The sequence below is a fragment of the Vidua macroura genome, chromosome 4, assembly GCF_024509145.1.
Source record: "Vidua macroura isolate BioBank_ID:100142 chromosome 4, ASM2450914v1, whole genome shotgun sequence".
Taxonomy (NCBI): domain Eukaryota; kingdom Metazoa; phylum Chordata; class Aves; order Passeriformes; family Viduidae; genus Vidua; species Vidua macroura.
The window spans coordinates 34,885,157-34,908,938 of NC_071574.1; the positions used below are offsets into that span (position 1 = coordinate 34,885,157).

Sequence of the window (23,782 nt, forward strand, 5' to 3'; positions counted from 1 at the left end):
TAATTCACAATTTGCTGCTCTGAAATATTTAAATGTGCTTGACTTACCAAGTAAATCACATTCCAGAGCTGCTATATTCTTATTATTCACCATTCTTTGTCATCCACGCATTTTAATCAGTTATGATTCACATTTATGTAATCACTGAATAAATTAACCCATGGACTTGAAATACCAGTCCCTGGAGAAGACCGGAGGAATGCTCCTCTAAGATCATGATTCACCACTTTTAAAAAGCCCTATCAGCCAGTTTTTTGAACCCTCACAATGATCCTGCGTGGCAGTTTCTCCGTGTGACTACTTGGCACCATAGCCAGGCTGTAGCATCTCTCAGAAACAGCATTCCAGTCCAATATCCAGGATTGAGCATCACTCCAGGAGCAGTTATTTCTCCTGCAAACTTGAACAAGAGGCAGCAGTAAGTCACTGCTATTTGTGTAGGTGGAAATGTCAAATACATTTTGTATGAAATTGAAGTTGCAGTCTATAGAGTATCGATGCAGAACTGTTACATGTATAGGATGGTCACCACCCAACAAGAGAACAGTTCTAAATACCTGATAGGGTTGGGTTTCAAGGGTTGGCTTTCAGTAACATGTGTGAGTCATCTAACAGCTGGAGGCAATAAAAGACTTGGTCTTGCAGCATACAATTTGGAAGGTGGGTGGGTTTTTTTCCCCCTCTCCTTTTCTGTAACCTCCTGCATAAGTGACTGTATTTTTATTATTGAAAATTTTGTTGGTCGTGGTTTTTCTTTTGCCCTGCCTTACATTAATCACCTCAAGGTACTGGAAAAGCCTCAGCTTCCTATATCTCAACCCTGTTTTGCAAGTCTATCCAAGACATAGGACCACTGAGTTATGCAAGACATTTTGAAGGTCGGAAATAGATGCTTCTGTCTTGAAGAGACAGCTTCAAGTGACCACAGCTGTCAGGTGTAGTATATGGGAATATAATCAGCACTCTGGTAAGTTTTGTAAAATCTTCTTACAGTTACAGTTAGCTCTATCTCCTTGCCTGGTTTGTCAACACTGAGATCAACTGTTCTCTCTTTTAAATTGATTGGGATAATTTTATTCCTAGCATTAAAACTTCTTTCCAAATACAAACCAGACAAGTTTAGTGTTTCTATGGTGTACATACTAGCAGTAGCTTGTTATTAATAATGTAAATATCTGCTTTCAATCATAGAGCGCTTTTAGGATTTCTGATGTTCCATATGTACTTCAGTTGTTTGTAATGGACGTAGATTTAGGGTTATCTTTCTGAATAATAAAAGAAAATAGTTGCCTTAGCCTTTTTGTCTTGTCACACAAATAAAAAAATGTTCAAAGACTTGTAAGTCTTGCTAGCAAAATTCTGTGAGTGAGCTTATTTTGGAAAATATATGCTTCCTGGTGAATAATGATTCACTGAAAAAGATTCAAGCAAGTCAAAAGTGTTGGAAAATTTGATTCAGCAAATTCTATTTGGCCAAAGGAATTAAGTAATCTGTAAATATATGAGTGTTATATGTATGTTTTGTGTATGTGTAGATTTGTCTATAAATAAGTACTTTTGGAAATGCTACTGAATTTCGTTTTGTAATTACTAAGTTATTTAGGCTGTGTCTAAATAATTTTGTCTATTGGCAAAATATAACTTACTATTTGCTGCATTGTATTCAGATATAAGAGACAGGTAAAGCAGATTTAAAATCTATTGATCAGTAGTTTTCCTGGAACAATTGTGCTCTACTCATTGCTTTTGTTACTATCAGCTTACAAGGCCATGCCCAGGTGCCTGGATATGCTTACAGGCTGGGAATGCCCTTGGGGTTGGAGCATTCCTCTGAGACTGAGGCAAGTGCCAAAACTTTTTACATATTACAAAGAAATTTGGCCTTTGAAGATAATCATCCCTGAATTATGGAAAATAGGAGGAAGGATTAGATACAAAGGAAAACATCAATTTATTCCTCCTACTCAGTTCTGCATATGCTCCTGTGCTGAGATTTTAAACACTGTTTTTTAATCCCTATTTAAAATAAGTTAGTATGTGTGAGGTCAAATATTTGATAGTATATAAAGCATCCTGCTTTACACAAGATGTACATGTGTTTTTATATGTACACATTGTCTTAAGTTTTTTTGAATGGGGGTGAATAAATATGAAAACAGAGGTAAATCCATTCAGATCTAAGTGTGAGACTACTTTTATGTAGTGGAATAATAATTCACTGCTTGAGGAGGTGAAAATAAATAGATGATTTCCCAGCCTACTTGTATCTTTTAGTGATGTATTTTGGTCAATTAAATTAGAAGAGAAGCCAATGATGATGGCTACAAAGAACAAAAGGGAGGCTTTTTGGATCAGAAAGTTCTCCCAGAAAATGATAATGTAACCTGCATCAGCAGTTTGTTTACTTTGTATATTGAGTGCAAGGAAAAGTGATGAAGAAAACAAGGCATATTTAGCCTGTGATGAGTGTAGCCAACCCTGCTAAAGAAGCTGAATCTTTTGAGGGTTAGGTCAGCTACTGTGAGGGCTGCACATTGCACATAGTTCTAAAGCAGTGTGATGTCATAAACAAATTTTTTTAATGTAGTCCAATTCATGCTGTTAGGAAGGGGAGAAGTCAGAGAGAGAGCCCTTTTGTGATCCTAAATTCAAACAGTGATCATGGTCAGAGAAAACACCATGTTAAGGAGTTTCTCTACATTCTTGTCCTGCAAAACACTTAGTGCAAATTAGTGTTGTGATAACTTCAGAGCTAATGGGACATGCTATGACAAGCATCTCCAAAAGTTTTCTAGCAGTAAGAGTTGAAGAGTTGAAGGCTCCGAAAAGTCCTCTGAAGGTGCCTTTGTATGTGGTTGCCTACTTGTAAGCCTGGAATTAAACTGGGCAGTGCAGCTTCTGAATCCAGTTGGCTTTGAAAGATGGTGAAGATTGGATGGGCTGAACTGTGGTTCTTGCTATGAAGAAACACGTCAAATAATTCAGGACTGACATTCAGGGCCCTGGAAGGTAACAAGTATAGATAACGAGTATAGGTAAATAGAGACAGATATTCAACTATTTATGTGTAGTAGTTTTACATTCAGGTCTGTGTTTCAGATGCTGGATCACTTTCTGAGCTGGTACATCACCAAAGGTCAGTGAAAACATTCTCCTAGAAGAGATTGTGTCCGTTATCACCTTATTTGAAGTAGATAACCACAATTTACGAAAATATCCATAATATCACCAAAGATTATTAAAAACAATTTTCCTGACAATTTATTCAGTATTAATTGGTGATAGAAGGAGGTGTTATACAGTCTCACCCTTATAAATTAGAAGATTAAAAAAAAATATGCTTTATATTATTGTGGACAAAATTTTGTTTGTAGAAGGATGAATTGGATGTGTACTTTTCAAAATTTTGGACCTCAAAATTTTCCAGCAAGTCTTTGTGTCCTTAAAAAAAAAATCAAGGAAAAAAAAAAACAAAACCAAAAAACAAAAACAACAACAACAACATAAAACACCCCAAAAAAACCCCAAAAACAAAAACACCCAAAAAACACCAAAGCTCAAATTAACCTAATATGGAAGTTGCTCTTTAGCATTTAGCCTTTTGCTTTCAGAACTCGTCCTCTGCAGGCTGTTTCAACATAATCTAAACAGCTGTGCCTATGAAGACAAGTTGAAAAGAATATGGCTTCAGAAGTCCTGTAGTATCTGCGGTCTAGAAGAAACTGATTTATTAATATATGGTGAATGGTTCTTCACACGAGCATTTGCTTTGAACGGACTGGAGCATGCTCTCTAAGTACTGTCAGCATCAGAAAATAAGTCTTGCTTTATCCTCTCCTTTCTATAATGTAGCAAAGACGCCTTATAAACGAGGAGCAAAGCGACCCTGCAGATGACGGTTTATGGTTTTCCCTATCAATCAAATGCACTTGTGTTGCCCTGCAATAGCACTGAATCATTCATGGAGCACTCTGTTACTTTACATTTGTGGCAGTGGGTTAACCCGTTGGGACCGCATAAACTGATGAGGCGGTGCGGAAAACGCGAACCCGGCTTCTCGCAGCGTCTTTATCGCAGCTGGTTGATTACAACACCTTGAGCGGCTTTCGCCCGCATCGCGCGGCCGCGGCGCCCGCCCTCCGCGGGAGCGCTCGGGACGCGGATCGGGGCGGAGCGGCCGGTCCCGCCCCGCTCCTCCCACCGCCCCCCGGATCCCTCCCGCTCCCTGCTTCCCTCCCTCCCTCGCTGGGTGCCGCCGGCGCTGGCGGAGCAGCAGGCGGGCGGGATGGCGGCGCGGGTGCGGGTGTTGCTGCTGGCGCTGTGCACGGTGCTCGCTGCCTGCCGGGCCGCGGCAGAGCCGGCGGCGGGGGCAGCCAGCCGGCGGCGGCGGCTGAGCGCCGAGGAGGGCATCTCCTTCGAGTACCACCGCTACGCCGAGCTGCGGGAGGCGCTGGTGGCCGTGTGGCTGCAGTGCCCCGCCATCAGCAGGATCTACACGGTGGGGCGCAGCGCCGAGGGCCGGGAGCTCCTTGTCATCGAGATCTCGGACCGTCCCGGCGAGCACGAGCCCGGTAAGGGAGGGCGCTGCCCGCGGCCGGCGCCGCCCGCACCTGTGCGCAGGTAACGGCGGCGGGCGCGGCCGCCGCGGGCGCTGTCCCTGGAGCACTCGCTGCGGCACCGGCGCCGGCTGTCAGCGACCGTCCGCAGCCGGCGCGGAGCGGCTTTGTGCCGCTGCATTTAGCGCCCGTTGCAGCAAGAAACGCCTGGATTCCCCATAAAATGTCCGGAGTGGGCGCCCGGCGCGGGTTCGCCGGCAGGGCAGGCGCTGGCCGCCCTTCCCCGCACGAACCGCAGCGCCCGGGGAGCGGCGTGTCCCGGCCAGGCTGTCCCCGGGGACGTGTCACCCACCGCGGCACGCTGCGGGCGCCGGCACGGGTGCCTCGGGCTACGCGGTTGCGCCTACTTGGAGTTTGGGACACCTTTATCAAAGGGAATGTGATTGATGCCGTGCGCTTTTATTAGAACTAGGATTGTCTCAATTTCATTGTTTCTGCTTTTAGAATCGATAGTGTCGCTAATGTCAGTATGTGAAAGGCTTATCCGTGAGAGCTACTCGGTGCCTTTGGCCCAGCCATCAGCCTTCTGCAGTCATGTCCTCACATTTCCCTCTCTGGGTTACAGCACAGGTCTGGAAGTCCGTGACTTTTAGGTGGAGGTATGGCTTCTGTGGCTCCCCGGGGATTTGGCAAATACAATTAGTGCTTAATATTCTACTTTATGGCCTGAATATAACCTTGCTTTGTGTCCTCAAGAGACTTAATTTCGGGACTAAAGATAGAGGTTATAGGATACCGGACATAAGGGGGATGTAAGAGGAAGGCAGGGTAGGAAAACATTCTCTTGGAATGAAAAATGTAGGGAATGCAGTGAAATTTGAAAAATTTCTTTGTGGTGTGTTGCTATCTTGATAAGAGGGGGTGAGGATCCTGAAGCTAAGAATGAATCTATTGCCGCTGTAATTTGTGCACTAGAGTAATAACAATAATTCCGGGATTTTGCATTCTGCCAGGGAATAGCCACTATAGCTCATTTATGTGACTGTTGTGTCAAGCCAGCTGAAAAGGACAAAAAGAGCAGCACACTGTGCAGCTGAGATGGGGCTATGCCTCTTCCTGGAGACACACTTCTCTTGGTGTCAGTGATGTGAGAAAGGGCCTGTCATTGAGCCCAAGCTAAAGGGAATCCAGCAGTATATGAATAACAAACTGCAAAAAAGAAAAATTCCTATGGATTGCATCCACATACAAGCTATAGACAGTGTCAAACATTTCCTGGAACGTGCTCGGCGCCTTACTAAGGGAGCCCTACAGACAAAAATGCCACATGTTGCAATGTCTAAATCACATGTCAGGGAATGTGATGAGGCCTGGCAGTCTTTAGTGGTGGATGCTGAAAATGCTGGTTTTTGAAGGGGATTAACCAGGGTTTGAACCACAGCAAATTCATTGTTTTATTTCAATCCTCACTTTCATTCTATGAGGTTCTGAACATTTCTCAAAAAGTGGAGCACTACTCTTCTCTGTAATGGTGCATGTGAGAAACTCGGGATCTTCTTGGGAAGGGCAGCAAGACAGACTTCATGCATAGTTACCCTTGCACTCCTTAGAAATAATTGTAAAAGCATTGATACCACCCCTGCTTCTTTATTACAGAGCCTAAGCACCTATATATTGTGCCAGTGGTTGCATTAGAGGTGTTTTCTTCTTAAAAATGTGCCCTTTCTTCTACTGTGTAGTAAAAGGCAGCACTGTTTATTTTTCTATGGGAGCTTTTTTAGCTGTGCAGTAAAAGAAGTGGAGCCTTGTATTAGCCTTGGCAGGAAATGTGAGACTGATTCTGCTCATACCTGAAGGGGGAACCCTGCTCACTCTGAGCATCCATGCTTGATTCCAGGGCAAAAACCAGACTAAGGATATTTTGTGTGGTAAAGCTTGCAGGATCAGAATCTGATTTATCGTCATCTATTATTATTAAAAAATGATGGAATGAAAGACACACATATACATACACATAGTTACTTTTCATTTTTCCCAGACAGCCAAACAGTTGTAAGTTCTGAACATAATCTCTTCCTGCAGGACATCCTGAGTGTCGCAGGATTTAATTTTTATATATAGGGAAGTATGAACAAAATATATGCTGTGGTTCATAGATATCTATAGAGAGCTCATGCTTCTAGAAGGCTGATGAGTACACAGGGATGATACCTGAATCATCTAGTGAATGGCTGTGAAACAAAAAAAATGTTTGTTTTCACTTAGTGAGCAGGTTGATGACAAAATAGATTAGGAAAGTGTCAGCAGAGCATCAGTAAAGACTCTTTGTACTGAGTAAAGAGGCTTTGTACTGAGTAAATCAAATACTGCATATACATGCAACCATTGCATAATCACATGTATTGCATGGCTGTGTAGTCTTGTGTGAATGCATTGGATCGTATGCAAGCATATAAATCAACTTCAATTTTTGAGTATCAGCTATTTTGAAAATTAATTTGTAATATATGTGCAATGATTGAAAAAAAAATTACTTAAGAGAAATAGGAAAACTTCAGAAATGTGCTTTAGACCTCCAAGGCAACTGGAAAAAATCCTCAGTGAATGAAGAAACTGGAACAAATCATAACGGCCTTGTTTTTTCCTGGGGTAAATATTCATTAGGAGGGTTTTTTTAAAGTCCTGATATTGCATTGGAAGTCAGAATGACTTCATATAAGCCAGTCTGGTTTCTTGTACAGTCATACCATTTGTCTTTGTGAATCTTGGAAGCCTGAATTAGTCACTTGTGCACCGTGAACTGGGCCTTCACTGAGCTCTTCCTGGGGACACGATAAATGCCAGAAGCGTGAGATTGCCTGAAGTTTCTGATGCTACATTAAACACTTAGAGAAGGTGCTGCCTTTCTGCAAACGTGAACACCACACTACCTGTGCTTCAACTGTGCTTCATGCCAAACAGTGTTTGGACTAGTATCTGTAATTGTCTGCATTTTGTGGTGGTTTTTTTTTGGGTGTTTTTTTTTTTTTTGTTTTTTTGTTTTTTTTAATGTTTGTTTGGGCGTTTATTGTGGCAACAATTTCTTTAGGCTCATACTGCATTTGTATGGGAGATTAGAGCCTGCAATCACTGACGGAAAAGAAGCTCTTGTATAAGGAAAAGCACAACCTGGAGATGTAGATATTTGAACTTTATCAAGTTTTATACCAAGGCAGAAGACATCACTTTGTCTCACTGAGGACAAGGCAGTGAAGGCAAAGAAGACTTGGATGAGACTGTGTCAGTGGTTACGTGTAGAAGATGTGGTATGAACATAGACTGGAAGCATTCAAAATATTTTGGAGTAGCTTTGATTACATGAGAAAATACAGTTTTGTCCCTGTGCTTACTAAAAATTGGCAAAGTTGACAGAAGCCTGTGGATGGCAATGTCAGATAAAATGAGGAGGAAGAAGTTGTGGGAAGTTGATGGTGGACCAGGGGAAAACAGGACATTTGATGGTAAAGCACAGATTTATTTTTGTTTTTTCTGGGACAATACTTTGCCTTAGTTCATGAGCAGGAGGATACTGACTACTCCTGAGAGAGGAAATAGGCTCTTGCTGTGGATGTCTGATGTTCTGTTGAACAGAATGTTCACAATTTTATTGTTCATCCTTTTCCCCACAAGCATCTTTAAAAATACTTCAAATAGAAGGAAACTACTTATAATTTGTAGTAGAGCGAGACAACTGATTTTCTATAAAATGACATAGTTTGCCATTTCAAACAACAAGGCATCATGAAGTGCTGAGGCAGGAGTACACCGTGTGTGAATTGAATAGTGCAGCTGTGACTTGGAACATTCACAGGGCCCTGTGGGTGTGACTTCAGTCAATTTTATGAGGTGCAACTCAGCTATAATAATCCTTGGACCCCTCACTTTATCAAAGACTCCAGTTGGCAGGGTGAGGAAATGAGCTGGGTCAGTCACTGCTGGCACTGAGCCTAAATAAGCTTCTAGGATTCCCAAGTTGCAGCTCCTGTACTAGCCCCTCCAACGCCCCCAGAAGTGAGGCTCTCAGTTTTCTCACACCCCAGCCATGCAGTGCTAGAACCATTTCCTCCTGCAAAAAAATAATAAGAGGGTGACTAAGAGAGAAGTGAAAATCATGGCTCTGTATTGATGAACGGAGAAATCCAAGATCTGACTGCTAATACAAACAGGTTTTTATTCTGTCGGTGAAGTGCTCCTGTAGGCAGCTGTGGCACCAGCCATGCAAACTGGTGCTGTCAGTGGTAAGAAGTTGCAATAAGTAAAGCTGATGAATTTACAGGGAGAAAAATTGTTTCTCATAATGTCTTCGTCACTGTTGCACAAAACCCATTTAAAAATATTTCTTGATTTATTGTAATCTAAATGACTCTGCAGCCATTTAAGAGAACCATGAGCAAGTGCTGCTCTTTTTTCAAAAGAGAGAGCAGGAAGAAGAATGAGCAAACATGTAGGGGGCTGCTGAGGTTTCAGGCCAGCATGGGCAGGAATCAGCTGTGCCACTGTAGGTGGTAGCCAGAGTGGGATGTCACCATTGGATGTCACCTGTGGGTCTTATGGGCTGCCCTGCTTCAGATGCGTGGGTGCAGTGCTGGAGTTGGTTGCAGGGTGTTGTATCCCTGGTGATGTCAGAAAGCACACAGCTCGTCTCTTGGTTATGGAGATGTCATCAGACACAGCTGTTCTAATCTCATTATCTACAGTTAATTGCACATGATTTTCTGAATCTTTCTTTTCCTTGTGCCCCAAATCAGCACATAAAAATCTTATGAGTTCTTTGATTGGACCTGTTGATGTTTCCCATATTTGAAAAGCATTACTACAAATTGCACATGGCAAGAGCTTGTTATTAAATCTAGATATTAGAGAGCAAGCCCAATTTGTGTGCTCGAGGTTTAAACAAACACCAGTTTTTATCAAGGGCTACTCATGTAGTGTTCCCTTTTTGAAGGGAGATGTTGAAGGGTATGGGGCTGGTTGCTGGTAAATGTGTGTGCGCTTCGTTCATACTCACCCAGCTGCACTGCATAAAGGTAGGGGCTGTATACAGGTCGGTGCCAGCAGAGCACTTTGTATCAGGAATACAGGAGATGCTGTGCTGTGTTTTCATCCTTTCTGTCAGCTGTGATTCAGCTGCTCTCCTGGCTTAGGTTTGCAATCCTCTTTAAAGGTGAGCTGCTGCCTGGGCACCTACAGCACCAGATGAGCAGAGCAGGGCAGCTGCTCGTGTCTATAGGGATGGATAGAAAATGCAGAGTAAAACATGGTTGAACTTACTCCTCATGTACCCTTCTGCATTTGGAATTTTTCTTTCCTTTATGCCTCAGGGAACAGATTTTCTTTCAGAGCTTGTGAGGATGTTCTGGCTTTCTCATCAAAAACTGTCAGGGATATGCTACTGACTCGCCTGCTGGGAGTGCTGATCTGGGGCAGGCTGTACCTCCTGCATTCTACAGAAGGCTGAGAAGCTGTAATTACCTTTCCAGCAAAATCTCTTATGGGTTTTTGTGCCGATTAGGGTATCCCCTTGAAATCACCCAGCCAGGATTTGGCCTGGGGTAGTTTCTGGCAGGACGATTTTAATGCTGCCTGCATTCAGAGTGGGATGTTCAGTGTCCTTCACAGACGGTGTAGGTTGTGCATGTCTTGGAGGGCTGTAGAGCAGCATGAAGATGACTGCATATACGTGCTGAGTGAATTTTTTAGACTTTTAGGTTCTTCTTCCTTAATTTTATTTTTCTTAAATAATATTTCCTCAATAATTCTGATTTCCTCCTATCTCAGTCCTCATGTTCAGCTAAAAATAAAGGTGTAGAATACAAAGCAAAAAATGTGTCACAGAATTGGTGCAAATCAAGGAGAGGCAGACACGTTTACAGATCACATTCGCAGCTAGTTGTTAATGCCATTCACGTTCCCATTGAAATCAATGGAAATTGCCAGTAAGTGTGGTTAGGCAGCTGTGCTAGGCAGTCTGCAGTGTTCTCGACAATTACAATGCTCTCACTCCAAATCGCTTCACTTCAGGTATTTAAAAACTTCTCTTTTTGTTAGAACGTTTAAAAAGGGTTAATAGAGGCTGTGTGCTACCTGCAGGAACACAGTGCATCCCTGCTACTGCATCTCAGCAGTTTATCTTTTATTTACTGCAATAACATAAATGGTAAACAAGCCGGGGTGAAAAGGTCTGTAATCATTAAGAATAAACACGACTATACAGAAGACAGTTGTTTTACTTTTCAGGCTTAAAATGAGTCTGAGTATGCAGACTATTCAGGGTTTGTTGATCTGACCCCGACTGGTTTTGACAATCCCACTCCTTCTGAAAGAGTTGATTAATTTCTTTCAAAGAGAAGAGTTGTCATCACCTCCCACACCTTCAGAATGCCTTAACAGTTCCCAAAGAAAACAGAAGGGGGGGCCTGTTTTGTTGTTGTCTTGGCTTAAAGCGATGTTTTATTAGGGTAACAATAATGCAAACTACAGAGAATTTGTGAGAAGTCTGTAAAGCATGGGTATTTCCCAAGATTTTGTGACATGTATTGTCAAAGCCAGTAAGTTGGAGTTGAGTGATTTATCAAAAGTGACCTCGTTATTAAAATATGTTTTTTTTCAGGAAAAACTGTTTATTATTTTGTAATTTAGTAATCAGTATCTCAAGCCTGTAAATTACATAGAGGGCGAAAAACACAAGAGAGGTGTTCTGATTTCAGAATAAACACAAATTTTTGGTTGTAACAGTGAAGTTGCTGCTAGACTCAGCTGATCATTTGGTATTAAAACTTGTTTGGAATTAGTTCTGTGTTCATTACATCTAATTTCTGTTTTCAAAGATGGCATGTGATTTAGAAGCCTACATGCTGGGCATGCATATTCATGCTGTAATCTCCCTTTTCCTGGTCGGCAGGAACACCTCTTGGCTAGGCTGCATGCTCTCTGAAAGCAGCTGTTTTCTCTACTGACTGTAAGAGGAGCTAACACTGGGTAGGTTTCTGACTTAGGAACGTGTGCAAGAGCTTCTAGTTATATTATAGGTGAATCCCAGCCTTCATGTATCATCATCTAATGTACCTTGTTGTGCTTTATGTGCTATTTTTGTAAAACATACAGTTTATGAACCCTGTCTGAACTTTTCTCAGCAGATTAATTTATTTTGTTAAGCCTTCATACATATTTTAATTCATGTTCCTCCTGCAGGGGAAAAAAAAAAAACAAAAAACGCAAAACCTAAACATCATGTCACATCTTTTTTCGGTCTACATTTTCTCTTTAAACAAAAGTCTCATGCATGTATTACCATAGAGCCTTGCTGTTTTGTTTTCTTGTTTTTTTTTTTCCCCTCCAATTGGATTGGCAATTAAACTGTGGAGAAGACTAGTAACTCAATTGTCTTAAAATTTTGTGGAATCAAAAAAAGTGAAAACCACAGTATGTACTTCAAGGCTTCTGGGTAAGGTAATTGAAATGATTGCTAGGGTTAAAAGGAGCAGAGTAAAGGGTGTAAACTTCATTTTGGAGTGAGGTGCACATCAAAAGCCAGTGTTCAGTGAATTCAGTGGGAATGGGATGTTATAGATGACGATTATTTTCTAGTGTGACATCAAGGGTCTATGTAGTAAAAACATTGGAAAAAAAAATCCATATCGGTAAAACGGTGGCAGAGTGGGCAGGTTTGATCTGCTGTGGGACAGGAAATGGAGCTCTTTTGTCTGCCATACATCATACATCTGCCATATCATCTCAGGATAAGGGTGAAAGCTGGTGGTTTTCTGGGAGTGGGCTAGGAGCTCTGCAGAACAACAGTGCTGAAACTGAGGTAGTCCCAGCTTCATGTGCTGGGGTTTTGGATTTTGGAACAGAAGTTCTGCCACACTGTGAAGAAATGACTGTATGTGCCGAGGTGCAGTAGCTGCCCCTGGCAATGAAGCTGTTGCCTCTCTTGCTGCTTTCAGGGGCACTGCTGGGGAAAAGGACACTGGACTAAAAGTGAGGTCTTGGTCCGTGGTGCCCTTCCCTTTGAAATGGCATTGGTCACATCTTCCTGTCACAGCAGCAGCTATTGTCAAAGGGCTGTGAGGCTTGGGTCAATATGAAGCCATATGTTAGAGATGCGTCTATGTACCTACAATGGCCAGGTGAGAGAGAATCTTGAGTCATAAACCTGTGGCTGGCAGTTCAAAGGCAGTAAATATTTGTTTTTAATTAATTTCCAAAGAGAGACATTTATAACTGCATAAGCTAGTAGCTGCTTCCTGGGAGTTACTCATACTGAATTATGAGCAGAATCTCACATCCTTGTTTGCTTGCAAATAAAGTCCCATGGAGACAGCTGTTCTTTGCATGGAGCTGCACATGACCTTGGAGTGTGAGCTGCCAGATTTATGATCAAAGATACTGTTCTGGCTGCAGAGCCTGCCCAAAGCAAGAACAACCTGAATGCCACTTTGAGTACTTTTGCTTAGGTATGGACTTGCCTTAAAGCCAAACGAAAAGAGTTGTTTGATCAGGGGAGACATCAGACTGGCCAAAGTTTATTGAACTGTTCTCTTGGCATCCTTGCTAGTCTACTGATCTGGTAGGTGTCTAGAAAGTATGGCCCAGACATTTACCATATTAGTTCTCCAAAGAAAAGAGAAAACATACAGTACTGTGCTATGAGAAATACAACTAAGAGTTCAAAGATAGAAAGTGGAAGGACAGTGAGACATTTCAAAGGTTAAAACTTTCTGCATAGTTGTGTTTCCCGTGCCATCACATTCGAGATCTCTGGATAAAACATGTGTGAATGACCACATGCTTGTCTCCTGACATTTTTGGCTGCAAAACATTCATTTGAATTTTATTTTTGGGTCCCTCAAACTCAGCATCATTTCAGCTACACATTGCTGTCCTTCAGTGTTATGAGTGGTGCATTCCTTGCACATTGATCATTCAAAATGAAACTTTTTTTCCTGTGCTAAACTAAATGTTTTGCGGTTTTGGCAGCATTTTGGCTTATTGCACAAAAGCACAGTTCTAGACTATAAGCAAAATTGGGGTGAGTCTAAGACATAAACGGACACTTTTTGCACACCTGAAAAATGGTACTTCAAAGGAAGCCTTGTGACTATGGTAAGCTGACTCTCCATGTCAGATCTGCACCTGATAAGACTAGACCATGCTTAAATTTTTCCTCCCACCCAGCTGCTGAGCCACAAATCAAACTGACGTCAGTGGGAGCTATTCATCTGAATTTAAGCAGGAGGCTTATAAATCCTGATACTAATGAATCCTAAATGTTTAAGCCAACTTGCATGTGTACCCTAAAAAAAAAAAAATAAAGCTAAATATGACTCTAGTTTTGTAATAGCCTGCCCTTAAGGAATGAGTGGTCCAAGTTTATGCTGCTCTTGATGAAATGTCTTCCTTCTCTTTGGTGACATCAGTACATAGAGGGATGGAGAGGAAAAAAAGCTGTGGGGTTGGGAGCTGGGCTTTCACATTCTTAAATTTTAAACATTGCCATTGTAAGAAGTTATTTCACAGAGAGGAAAATCTATTTTGTGGTAAAGGATGGCTGGCTGCTTTCCTGGCTCTGATGGGAATTTTTTGTGGTTTTGGGTAAGAGCATCCTCTCCCTGTGACTCAGGTTCTCCTCTCCATGCCTAGGTTCTCAGCTTCCATGCTAGGTTTACATGTGGCTGTGCCATGTACCTAGTGTAGAGGTACTTGAGAGATAGCATGTGGTTCTGCATTTGATCTGCCTTTAACAGACAGCTCCTACCTGCTTCCTGTCGGATTTTTCCTAGTAGCAAGTAGCCCCAATATTTGTGTTGACTTAGCTATTTTAATGGACATATGGTGAGGAGTATTCAAGAGTTTCTCTCCCTGTTTGCCTGCTGCAGATCCACAGTGTTTTGTTTTCTTTAAAAATCTGCCTTCATAGCAGATAAATATAAAGAAGGAACCAATTCCTTTTCTTCTGATGCTGATAGGGAGAGTCACAACAGAGACATCAATATTTGCAAGGTTTCTGCGTGTTGCAGATAAGGGAACAAATCCATAGTCAAAATAAATATTGCTAACCTTCAGTGAAAATCTTTCAGTACAAATCTTTAGTGGGAAAGCCTATAAATAAACAGAAACAGAGGAACATCTGTTCCTTGATACTCCATGAAGCAGCTGATAAAAATAAAATCTGTATTATAGCAGTAGCCAATACAAGATGAAAAAGTACCTGACAATGGAACACCTCCTGAATAGAGAAGTTTAGGAGCCAAGAAGCTCATCTGACTTGAAAATTGAAGAATTGTCTGAAATAGATGTTGTCATGGAGACAGATAGGATTAGCAGCCAGAGACTGATTTCATTGGTCTGCTGCTAGCACAAGTTGCTTGTTTGAGTAGCATTAATATGTCCTCTCATGCTGCTTTATATGCTGAGACCATCTGGCATTAGTGGTATTTAAAGGTGCAGTTCTGTTATGGAAGGAGTTGGCCAACATGGTTTGATTTATGTTTGTAAGACAAGCTAAAAGAGTTACAGGGTCCTTGAAAAGCTGTCTTGTGCACAAAAATACTCTGAGAAATCACAGCTCATACAGAAATGAAGTGAGGCTTTGGGAAGCAGCACAAGGAATTTCAGAAGTTTGCTTTATACTCAGTCAGCACATATTTGAAATATTCTCTGCACAAATACACACTTCTGCATGTTTCTTCAGGTGTGAATGTGAAAGCAGCCACATTTTTTCAAAAATAAGCCTTTTCACTGCAAAGGTGCTTAGCAACTACAGCTCCACCACCTTGAACCGACACAAGATCATATTGTATATTAAGGAAAAGTATGTTGTAATGTTGCAGTGTTAAATGAAGAAACTAAGGTCTAACCAAACAGAGTCCCTTTAGCTTACTTCAAACTGTGTGATTTCAAGAAAAAAATATTTTCTTTTAGTTTGACTATATACCTTCAAAAATGTATTTTTTAGCAAAGGATTTGATAAGAAAGTTTGTAGAGACTAAGATAAACCTTATCTTTGATCTATTTATATCAATGAGTCTTCATCTGCTGTCCTTAATACCACTCTGGAGTGGGAGTTATCTTCCAAAGGAGCTTATATGACAGTGCTGCATGCCTCAGATGCCTATAAATTTTCACTGGCTTGTTCTTTGATAATTATTATCGTGATACTTAATTATTCTTAGGACTTTTTCCCCAGACAGAGATGAATGGTTAGAGTGACCAAATGAGAGCCAGAAAATATTCCTGTCTGAGTTTGAGTTCCATTGTGGAGGTTTTTCTGCAGGCTGGGCATGGTAAGGAAAGTGGCTAGAAGGAAAACTAGCTGGAGGCTTTGCTCTCCTGGATAGACTGGATGGAATTTGAAGTCAAGTCTTGATAATTATCCCTAAGCTTGATAGGCATTTTTACATTTACATTACATTTTTAGAGCTTACTGATGTTCTGAAACTAGTGATGGAAAGCATTTCTAGCAGTGTTCTGCAGCAGTGTAACGTTTGTCCTCAGGTATCGATGTAATTGATATTTCTTGGATATTAGTGTGAAGTGTGTAGTACAATAATAAAATGAAGCAAGAGCATGGAGTCTGTTCCACAAATCTTTAGGTTTTAAGCTTTTATTCTGGAGTTCTGACTTTGGTGCCAAAACAAATTCTTCATGTAATTTTGCTTCAAGAGCAGGACCCAAGAAATACATAGCTGTGGATGTCCTCACTCCTTCAAATAGCTTTAGAATGATTAGGTTTGGTGCTTAATGTTTTTACAGCTTAGTTCTGTTTTAACAAAATGAATATAGGCCACAGGAAGAAAGCCAAATAACTTGTATTCCCAGCCCACTCCTGCCCCCAATTCCTAGTTTGCAAGTCAGTTTGCTCCCTGGGTTTTTTTGCTTGTTTTTAACGCTGTCATTCAGTTCTCTCTGAAACAAAGCTTGGGTGCAATTTTGGGTGTCAGTTCACCCCAAGACCCACCTCATGGTGATACAGATGTTACTGCCACAGAGCTGTTTGCTGCTGTTACCTCTGAGCAGTCTTCCAGAATTACCTTGTCATGTCTTGTAGCCTCCCATGCATCTTCCTACTTTCACAACAAATCACACTTCCACAGATTTTAATACTTCCAAAAGTATTAAAATCACCCTGAGAGGCTGTGACGCTACCCCTGCATGATTGTGGGCCCTTTGGTTTAGATAAACCTACAAGTAAGGATTTCCTAAAGACCTTGTGGGGCCAGGAGTAGCCATGTCCATCTGTGGGGGAGGATCAGGAGGGATCCTGGCCTAAGGAGCCAGGATGTAAGCCACCTGCATTGCTTGGTCTTCTGGGTGCTCATTTGTTTTCACTTTTGTTATTTGTACTTAAAAACTTAATTTCTGAAGCTGCTGATTTTGGCCAGATGCTACTTCATTACTTCACATGATTTCATTTGTTTCAGTTCTCCAGATACTGACATTTGGCATACCAGTATTTATAGTCTAGGAATGAACTTTTGTTTTTTCTCCATTCCATTCATTTCCAGGGATGGAATGCCGCTTCAATTCTTGCTGCATTTCCATAGCATTTAAATGAGCTGACTGCAGCTGATTAAGCTATTCACTGAATATTTCAGTGTGAGAAAAGGTGATAGAATTGAGAAACAATAGCATCTGAAATAGCACCAGTTGTGCTACATAACATTTTGCTGAGTTGCAAAGTCTGGTGACTTGACTGTCTGAAATTGAAATAGTTGCAATGGGGCTTTCTTGTCTGGAGTGTCCAACACAATTATTTAAATTTACTATTAATGTGAAGTGGAATGAACAGAGATGAATGTATAGTAAGTTTTGTGATATATTTTACCAGTAGCCCTGAAAACTAATGACATGGAAATGTGCTTTTGAAACGATCAGCCATAGGTGGCTAATGACACATTGTTCTCAAAATACCACTGCAATAGCACTATAGATACAATAGATTTATTTTAACAATAGATTTTCTATATTCAGTAGATTACTAAAATATGTTTCCATATGATGAGGGCAATTTCAGAAACTTGTAGTTAAAAATAGCTGAATCATCAGAAAGTGGACTGTGTCCTGGATGAAGAATCAATAAAAGGCTCCAAAAATGCTTAGCTTAAATATAAACAGAGCTGTTATTAGATTCATACTTCTTAAGGTTTGTCCCAGGAAGATTGTACCTTTGGATATCATTCCAGTGCTGCTCCTGTGATCCCAGTGAGGTCGCAATATGAGGTCAATCTGGAGTGCTCAGTTATTTGATCTGAAGACTAGAAGAAGATTCAGTGCCTGTGTATATCTCTGACTTCCCCCTCGGAATTGCAGAGAATATTTGTTGTGCCTGCACTGCAGCTCACCCTCTGGGATCCTGGGGCAACAGGGCTTGCACAGCTTGTGGCAACCTGTAGGGAATCATTTGGTATCTGAGTTGGCCAGACACCACAGAAACTGAGATACAGTCTGGTGCAGTCCAGTCCATCCTTCATTTTCTCCTTCCTAGGAGCTGAATGGATTAGGATGACCTAAACAAGAAAAAAAGGGTTCTTCAGTGTCCACTCTAACGACTCAGTGGCATTGTCTTCTGCTCATACTTTTCCACTCTGTATGGACTTGCTAGCACTGAATATAGTGTGTCTATGAGTTCCTTATTCACTTGGTATCAAAATTTACTTTATGTAGCTTTAAGTATAAATTACAGATCTCATGTTGGTTTTATTTTTTTTTCTCCAGGATAAAACAGATCAATGTGAGGCAGGACATTGAGCATCATGCTACTAACTAGAGCCGGGAAGAGAGCTGCATGTTGCAAGGGAAAAGTGATCATCCCCAGCTGAACAAATTAAAATGTACTTATTGTCAGTGCCTGCATCTGGGAGCACTTCCCAGATTATTTGTATTAAATATATGCACATTGAGCTAGATAGATTGTACCCTGTTGCTGGCATAAAAAATATAGGTCGAAACCTCTGCAAGCTTCCAGTTATGCTTTAGACTCATTTCACCCTAGAAAGCGAGGAATGGCATGTATATTTTTCTATACAAAGATTCATTTAAAACATTTTTTTCTTCCTTTCTTTTTGCTGTTATTCCCATCCTTTTTACCCTTTTTTTAGTCACTGCAGCTATATTTTAAAAGCAGGCTGTCAAAATACAGGAAGGGTGAAATAGAGGCAAGGAAACAGAAAAGACTAAAAAAATGTGGCTTTGCTACAGATTCTATAGACTTTCTGTTTTCTCCAGCCTTAAAGGCTTCATTATAGGGTGTATCAAGATTGTACTGTCTAGAAGGAAGCTGTAGTTGTAATGTACAATAAGAACATGGCACATTAGTCAGCAATCTGTTTATAGCATTGTGGTTTAGAGCAGAAACCCTTTCTGTAGGAGAGTCTCCAGCAGAATCTCAGGAAAATTGAAGCAGCTGCGGCTGTAAAAGGAAATGTACATTAAAAAGGCCAGGGAGAAGCCACAGAGAGAGATCCTCCTCTGTTATTTATAGCTGTATCATTAAATGTCCTTTTCAAAGCTTTGAACAGAGATAGAAATCACATTTACATTTAGATACAAAAAAGGAATACACAAATGATGACATCAGTGGTTCAGCAGATGGCGAGATGATTGCTGCAGTCCCTTATGAACTGGGATCTGTCATTGCAGTTATTGTCCAAATAGAAACCTCTGAGCAAAAGAACATGAGATTACAAGAGATAGTAAGTGTACAGGGACAGTAAGTGTACCTAGTGTCTAGGAATAGAAGCAAGCAAAAAAAAAAATTGTAATAATTTCACCATTCAAAAAACAGGACTGTGTATCAAACTCTTCCCTGTGATTGCTTTAGGTTAGAAATAAGTCCAGTTCAGTTCAGACATGCTGCTTTTCTTTTATTTTCCCTTTGGTTACCTTAGTTATGCTTTGTTGTTTAAAAATACATTGAAATTAATGCAGAATAATTTCTCATTGTGTTTACTTGACAAATTGGGTAGCCCTTGTTTAATTTTTGAAGCAGTTTATAAGACGTGCATAAGTGCATTTCAAGAAAGGTATGTCAGGAGTTGCTTCTTCCATCTTTCCCATTAATGGGTTCACAATATATCTTCCAGGAAAGCAGTCAAAATTATAAAGCATGAAAATCTGTATGGGATTTAGTTCTGCATGCAATTAAGTCAATTGAAGTTTTGCCAGTAACATCAAGGGATCCAGAGTTCGATATATTGCTTAAACTATTAAGTACTGTAAAAGCAAGACTCAGGGGTGAGCTATATGTGTCTTCATAAGCCATTAATAATAATATGAAATAACATATGGTAAATGAAAATCATGTGATTGTGTGTACATATTCATGTGTCTGTGCACATTTTGTATCAGGAAGCTTCCAAAAGGTCCTCATAGAAAGGGAAAATCCAATTTCTCAATTATTGGCTGTACAGAATCTGGTTTTTGGGCTCTGTAATATAAACTTATCAATCTGGACGTGAAGGTGCACCAATCTGTGCAGTAATTGCTGAGCTGATCTTTAAAGCTCCTGGAATACTCAGTAAGAAAAAGTAAAATTAAAAGACTGGAAAGACTTGACTCTAGTCCTTATCTTAGATAGGAGTCTGCCTTAAAACAGATACCTGGTAAACCTTCCAGCCCTTCATATTCATGCTTCTCATAAAGCAGTGGTATGAAAATCTGAAAAGAAGCACAGCACTAATGGCTGTGGGATTTTGTCAATTCTTCTGTTTGATAAGCAAATCCCAGATTGTCCAAATATTATATGCAGATACAAATTAGCACATCTTTATACCTGATCTTGTGTTGGAAGCTGTTTTGTATTAAGTGTGCACAGTGAAAGCTTTAATGGCAGATACAGTATGTGAAGCCCATGCTTTTCCCATTTCTAGTCATCCACAGATAATTGTGACCATTGTGATATACACAATAAATGGGGACATTTTGCTTTTGCTGTTGCTATTAGCAAAGCTTTGATGATCTTCAGCATGTGCAAAATTGATACTTGGATTGTTTTTCTTTCCTATTTGCTTGGTTATCCCTAGTAGCAATTACAATTTCAATTGACTACTTCAAAGATCAGGCTTTTTTGCTAAGCTCTTGGGGAGGTCAAAAAACCTCCAACAACTGAAAACCAAACACCAAAATCAAACGAGAAACTCTTTCCAAACTGCTTTTGATTTTTAAAGCTTTGAAAAGCAATAATGTATTTTTAAAATTTCTTTGGCTATTGTTCTGTGAAAAATTACCAAATTGGAAAAGAGGAAAAATATCCATCTAAAAAACATGACAGTCTTGGTGGTTTAAGAAAAAAAATTGTTTTTGACTTACGAATTGTCAAAAATCAAAAGTCTGCTGCCTTGTGCTTGTATTCTTTGTTTTCCTGGCTCAGTCAAGATGCTGTGGAGTGGTCTTTCCTGCAGTAGTCAGAATTCTTCAGTGGCAATGTTTCACTTGGACAAAGGTTATTTTTTTTCCCTAATATAGTTTGATTAAATTAGGTTTAATAAAAATGAATAAACACCTAAAATTATCCAATTATGAATCATTTTGAAACGTGAAGGTATAATTGAAATTCAAGTCTCAGTTTGCCATTCTTACATGGTGCATTGAAATTCACCAATTGTTTACCAAGTGTTTTCAGGTGATTTCCTGGCATATGTTGAGTCATTTTTCTAAACTTGAAGCATTTTTACATATTATAGAAAAAGATATTTTGAAATTTTTATCTATGGTAAGAAAGTTACAGTGCACTCAGGGAAGGTTTCTCAGTCCAGCCTGTTTGCTTGGCTTGCAGGAGTGGGGTCAGTATCTGTAACACTGTGGACACAGTGATCCTGTCTCATCAGAGGATCAAGGCAAACCAGAGTACCATTGGTAGGTGGCCAAATGAAAGATACCCAGAAAACAGTGTTGCAAATGTTCACTTTAGGCTCAAAAGCTTCAAAGATCTGCTACGCTTAAACTATGCTCAAGTCAAGAGCTTGCTTTGTCTGCAATTCAGTAATTTCAAAGGGAAAAACATAAATAACGTTAAAAAGGAAGTGGTCTCAGAGAATGGGAACAAAAATACCAAAGGTAACTTTCTAAAACTTTCTCATGTATTGAAGGAGTAAGAGCAGATAGGTTAGAGGGATATGGTGCATCTTGAATAACAGTTTCATTTAGTTCTCTGCAAATAGAGAAAAGACATGAAAGAATCTAGCTAATGGTAAAGTCTGTGAAAGTTCTTTAGATAAAAAGAAACAGAATTCTCCCGAGAGTGCTGATGTGTTGCTATGTGAACAATTATAGTGTGGTAGCAGAAAATGTTTACTGAGTGCCCACTATTCTAGGAAGGATTTTCTGTAGGCTATATCAAAAGAGAAAGAAGTGTTTTGATGCCAGTTAAAAAGATCTGTCTGTTTTGAGATCTTTTCAGTTGTATTTACTCTGAAGAATCATGGCAAGCCTATTTACCAAGACTCTAACAGACTCTGAAATCACACGAGAATTAAGAAAAGGTTCAAGGAAAGTTTTGTTCTTTTAAATTATTGATATATGGGTAATTATATGTGTGGAGGACAAAGTTATTCAGAAGAGAGAGGCACAAACCCATCCCTTCATAGGGTATCCACTAAATAACTAAAACTGTAGTTGTACCAGAAAGTAGAAATGAAAATATGTTACCAGGCATTTTCCTCTCTGCTAAAAGAGCCTGAGGGTGTTGTAACTGGAATTTTTTGGTGCTTATTTGTAGTGCTAGCCTGTGCTTAAACCTGTATCTTCATCACTGTTGTCACCCACTTAAGTAGGTTAGACTTGTCCATGCTGCTTTCACACCTCCATTGACAAGATCTTCTTGTGCAGTGGGGCTCTTCAAATTGAAAGCTAAAGAAAGGACCAGGATAAACAACCCACTCATTAAAGGAAACATCACAGAATTTTTAATGAGGACAGATACGAATTTATTATATTTCCTAATAATCTGGGGGTTGGCAACCTCGGAAAGAAATTATCTTCAACAGTGTGAGATATTCATTCCCAGTGGGATTGGAGGTATTGTAATATCAGGTATTCTGTGGAAAGAGGCAAGGAAAGAAATATTCCTTGTTGAAATTATTGTTGTTTTTTTCCTCAATATTTTTGCGTGAAATAGTGTCTCTAGCTATCACAGAGATGAAGTTGATTGTTCTCATTCTTTTTGATAACACTGTGTTAATATACTTCTTAAAATGGATTTTTTTCTTCACATCTCCTTAGCAAAAGAAATATATTTTTTAAAGTAGTCAAATTGAATATAGCTATTATGATTTCTTAAAAAAAAATTCTTTCTTCAAGGAACACTTTGGAAGTTAGTATAAAGCTTAATTATAATTTTAAAGTTCTTTCTCTGCTCTTTATTTCTTTACATTGTTTTTATGGGTTTTTTTTTTTTTTTAAGTCACAACTCTGGAGGGAAATTCTTGACCTTTTAATTTTTCTCATGGAAATGCTGGACTGTGTTCAACATGTCAACTCATAAAGTTTTCATAATGTCATAATTATGGTTTCAGACATGTGTCTCTGTGAAATTTCCTCAGGAACCATGAATCATAAGCAATATTTGTAGATAGACTCTGGAATTACATTTCACTGATAAGTGGAGTGCAAACAACAAATTAAGAAGTGTCCTTAGTTAATTTTCAAGTGTTAACCATTTTTAGAATGATCAGAAGAGAAAGAACTGGGCAAAACTCTTCATAATTCTAGTAAAAGTAAAATCACAGTATATATAATTTTTATATTAACTTGACTTTTTAGAATAATCTGTAGTTGAAATGTAATTTTGATCCATATCATGGACCAAAACATCACTGTTAAGGATATTTTTTTACTTAATTCAAGTTTATTTCACTTACAAGAAAGATGAATGCTTTGTTCCTGGATAGCAAAGTCAACACAGCAGTGGAAGCAATGAGCTGGCTTTTCTAGGAACAGTTATGCAGTGCACTCCTTTTCATTGATCTAAGTGAGAGCAGAAATTAGATACAAGATATTTTCCAGAGGTAAGAATACTGTGAAGATGGATATGATGGAAAAATGTAAGAGGAAGGTTAAAAAATAGCTCAGAGGGAGCACTAAGTTTTGAAGCACTGAGCCTGTAGAAGCAGCAGCTAAAATAATGTCACCTTTTGACACATAAACTGGGACAGTGCATGTCCCAGCACTGTTCCAATGCATGTGATGTT

General features: G+C 39.9%; 1 protein-coding gene across 1 annotated transcript in view; it reads left to right on the forward strand.

The window, feature by feature from the left end:
- Window positions 1-3,808: 3,808 nt before the first annotated feature.
- Window positions 3,809-23,782, forward strand: part of CPE (carboxypeptidase E) — a 57,145-nt gene continuing 37,171 nt past the window's right edge. Inside the window, 3 exon segments of the mRNA XM_053976001.1 lie at window positions 3,809-4,064; window positions 4,067-4,191; window positions 4,193-4,571. Coding sequence (XP_053831976.1) covers window positions 3,893-4,064; window positions 4,067-4,191; window positions 4,193-4,571 — 676 coding nt within the window. The 5' untranslated portion in view covers window positions 3,809-3,892.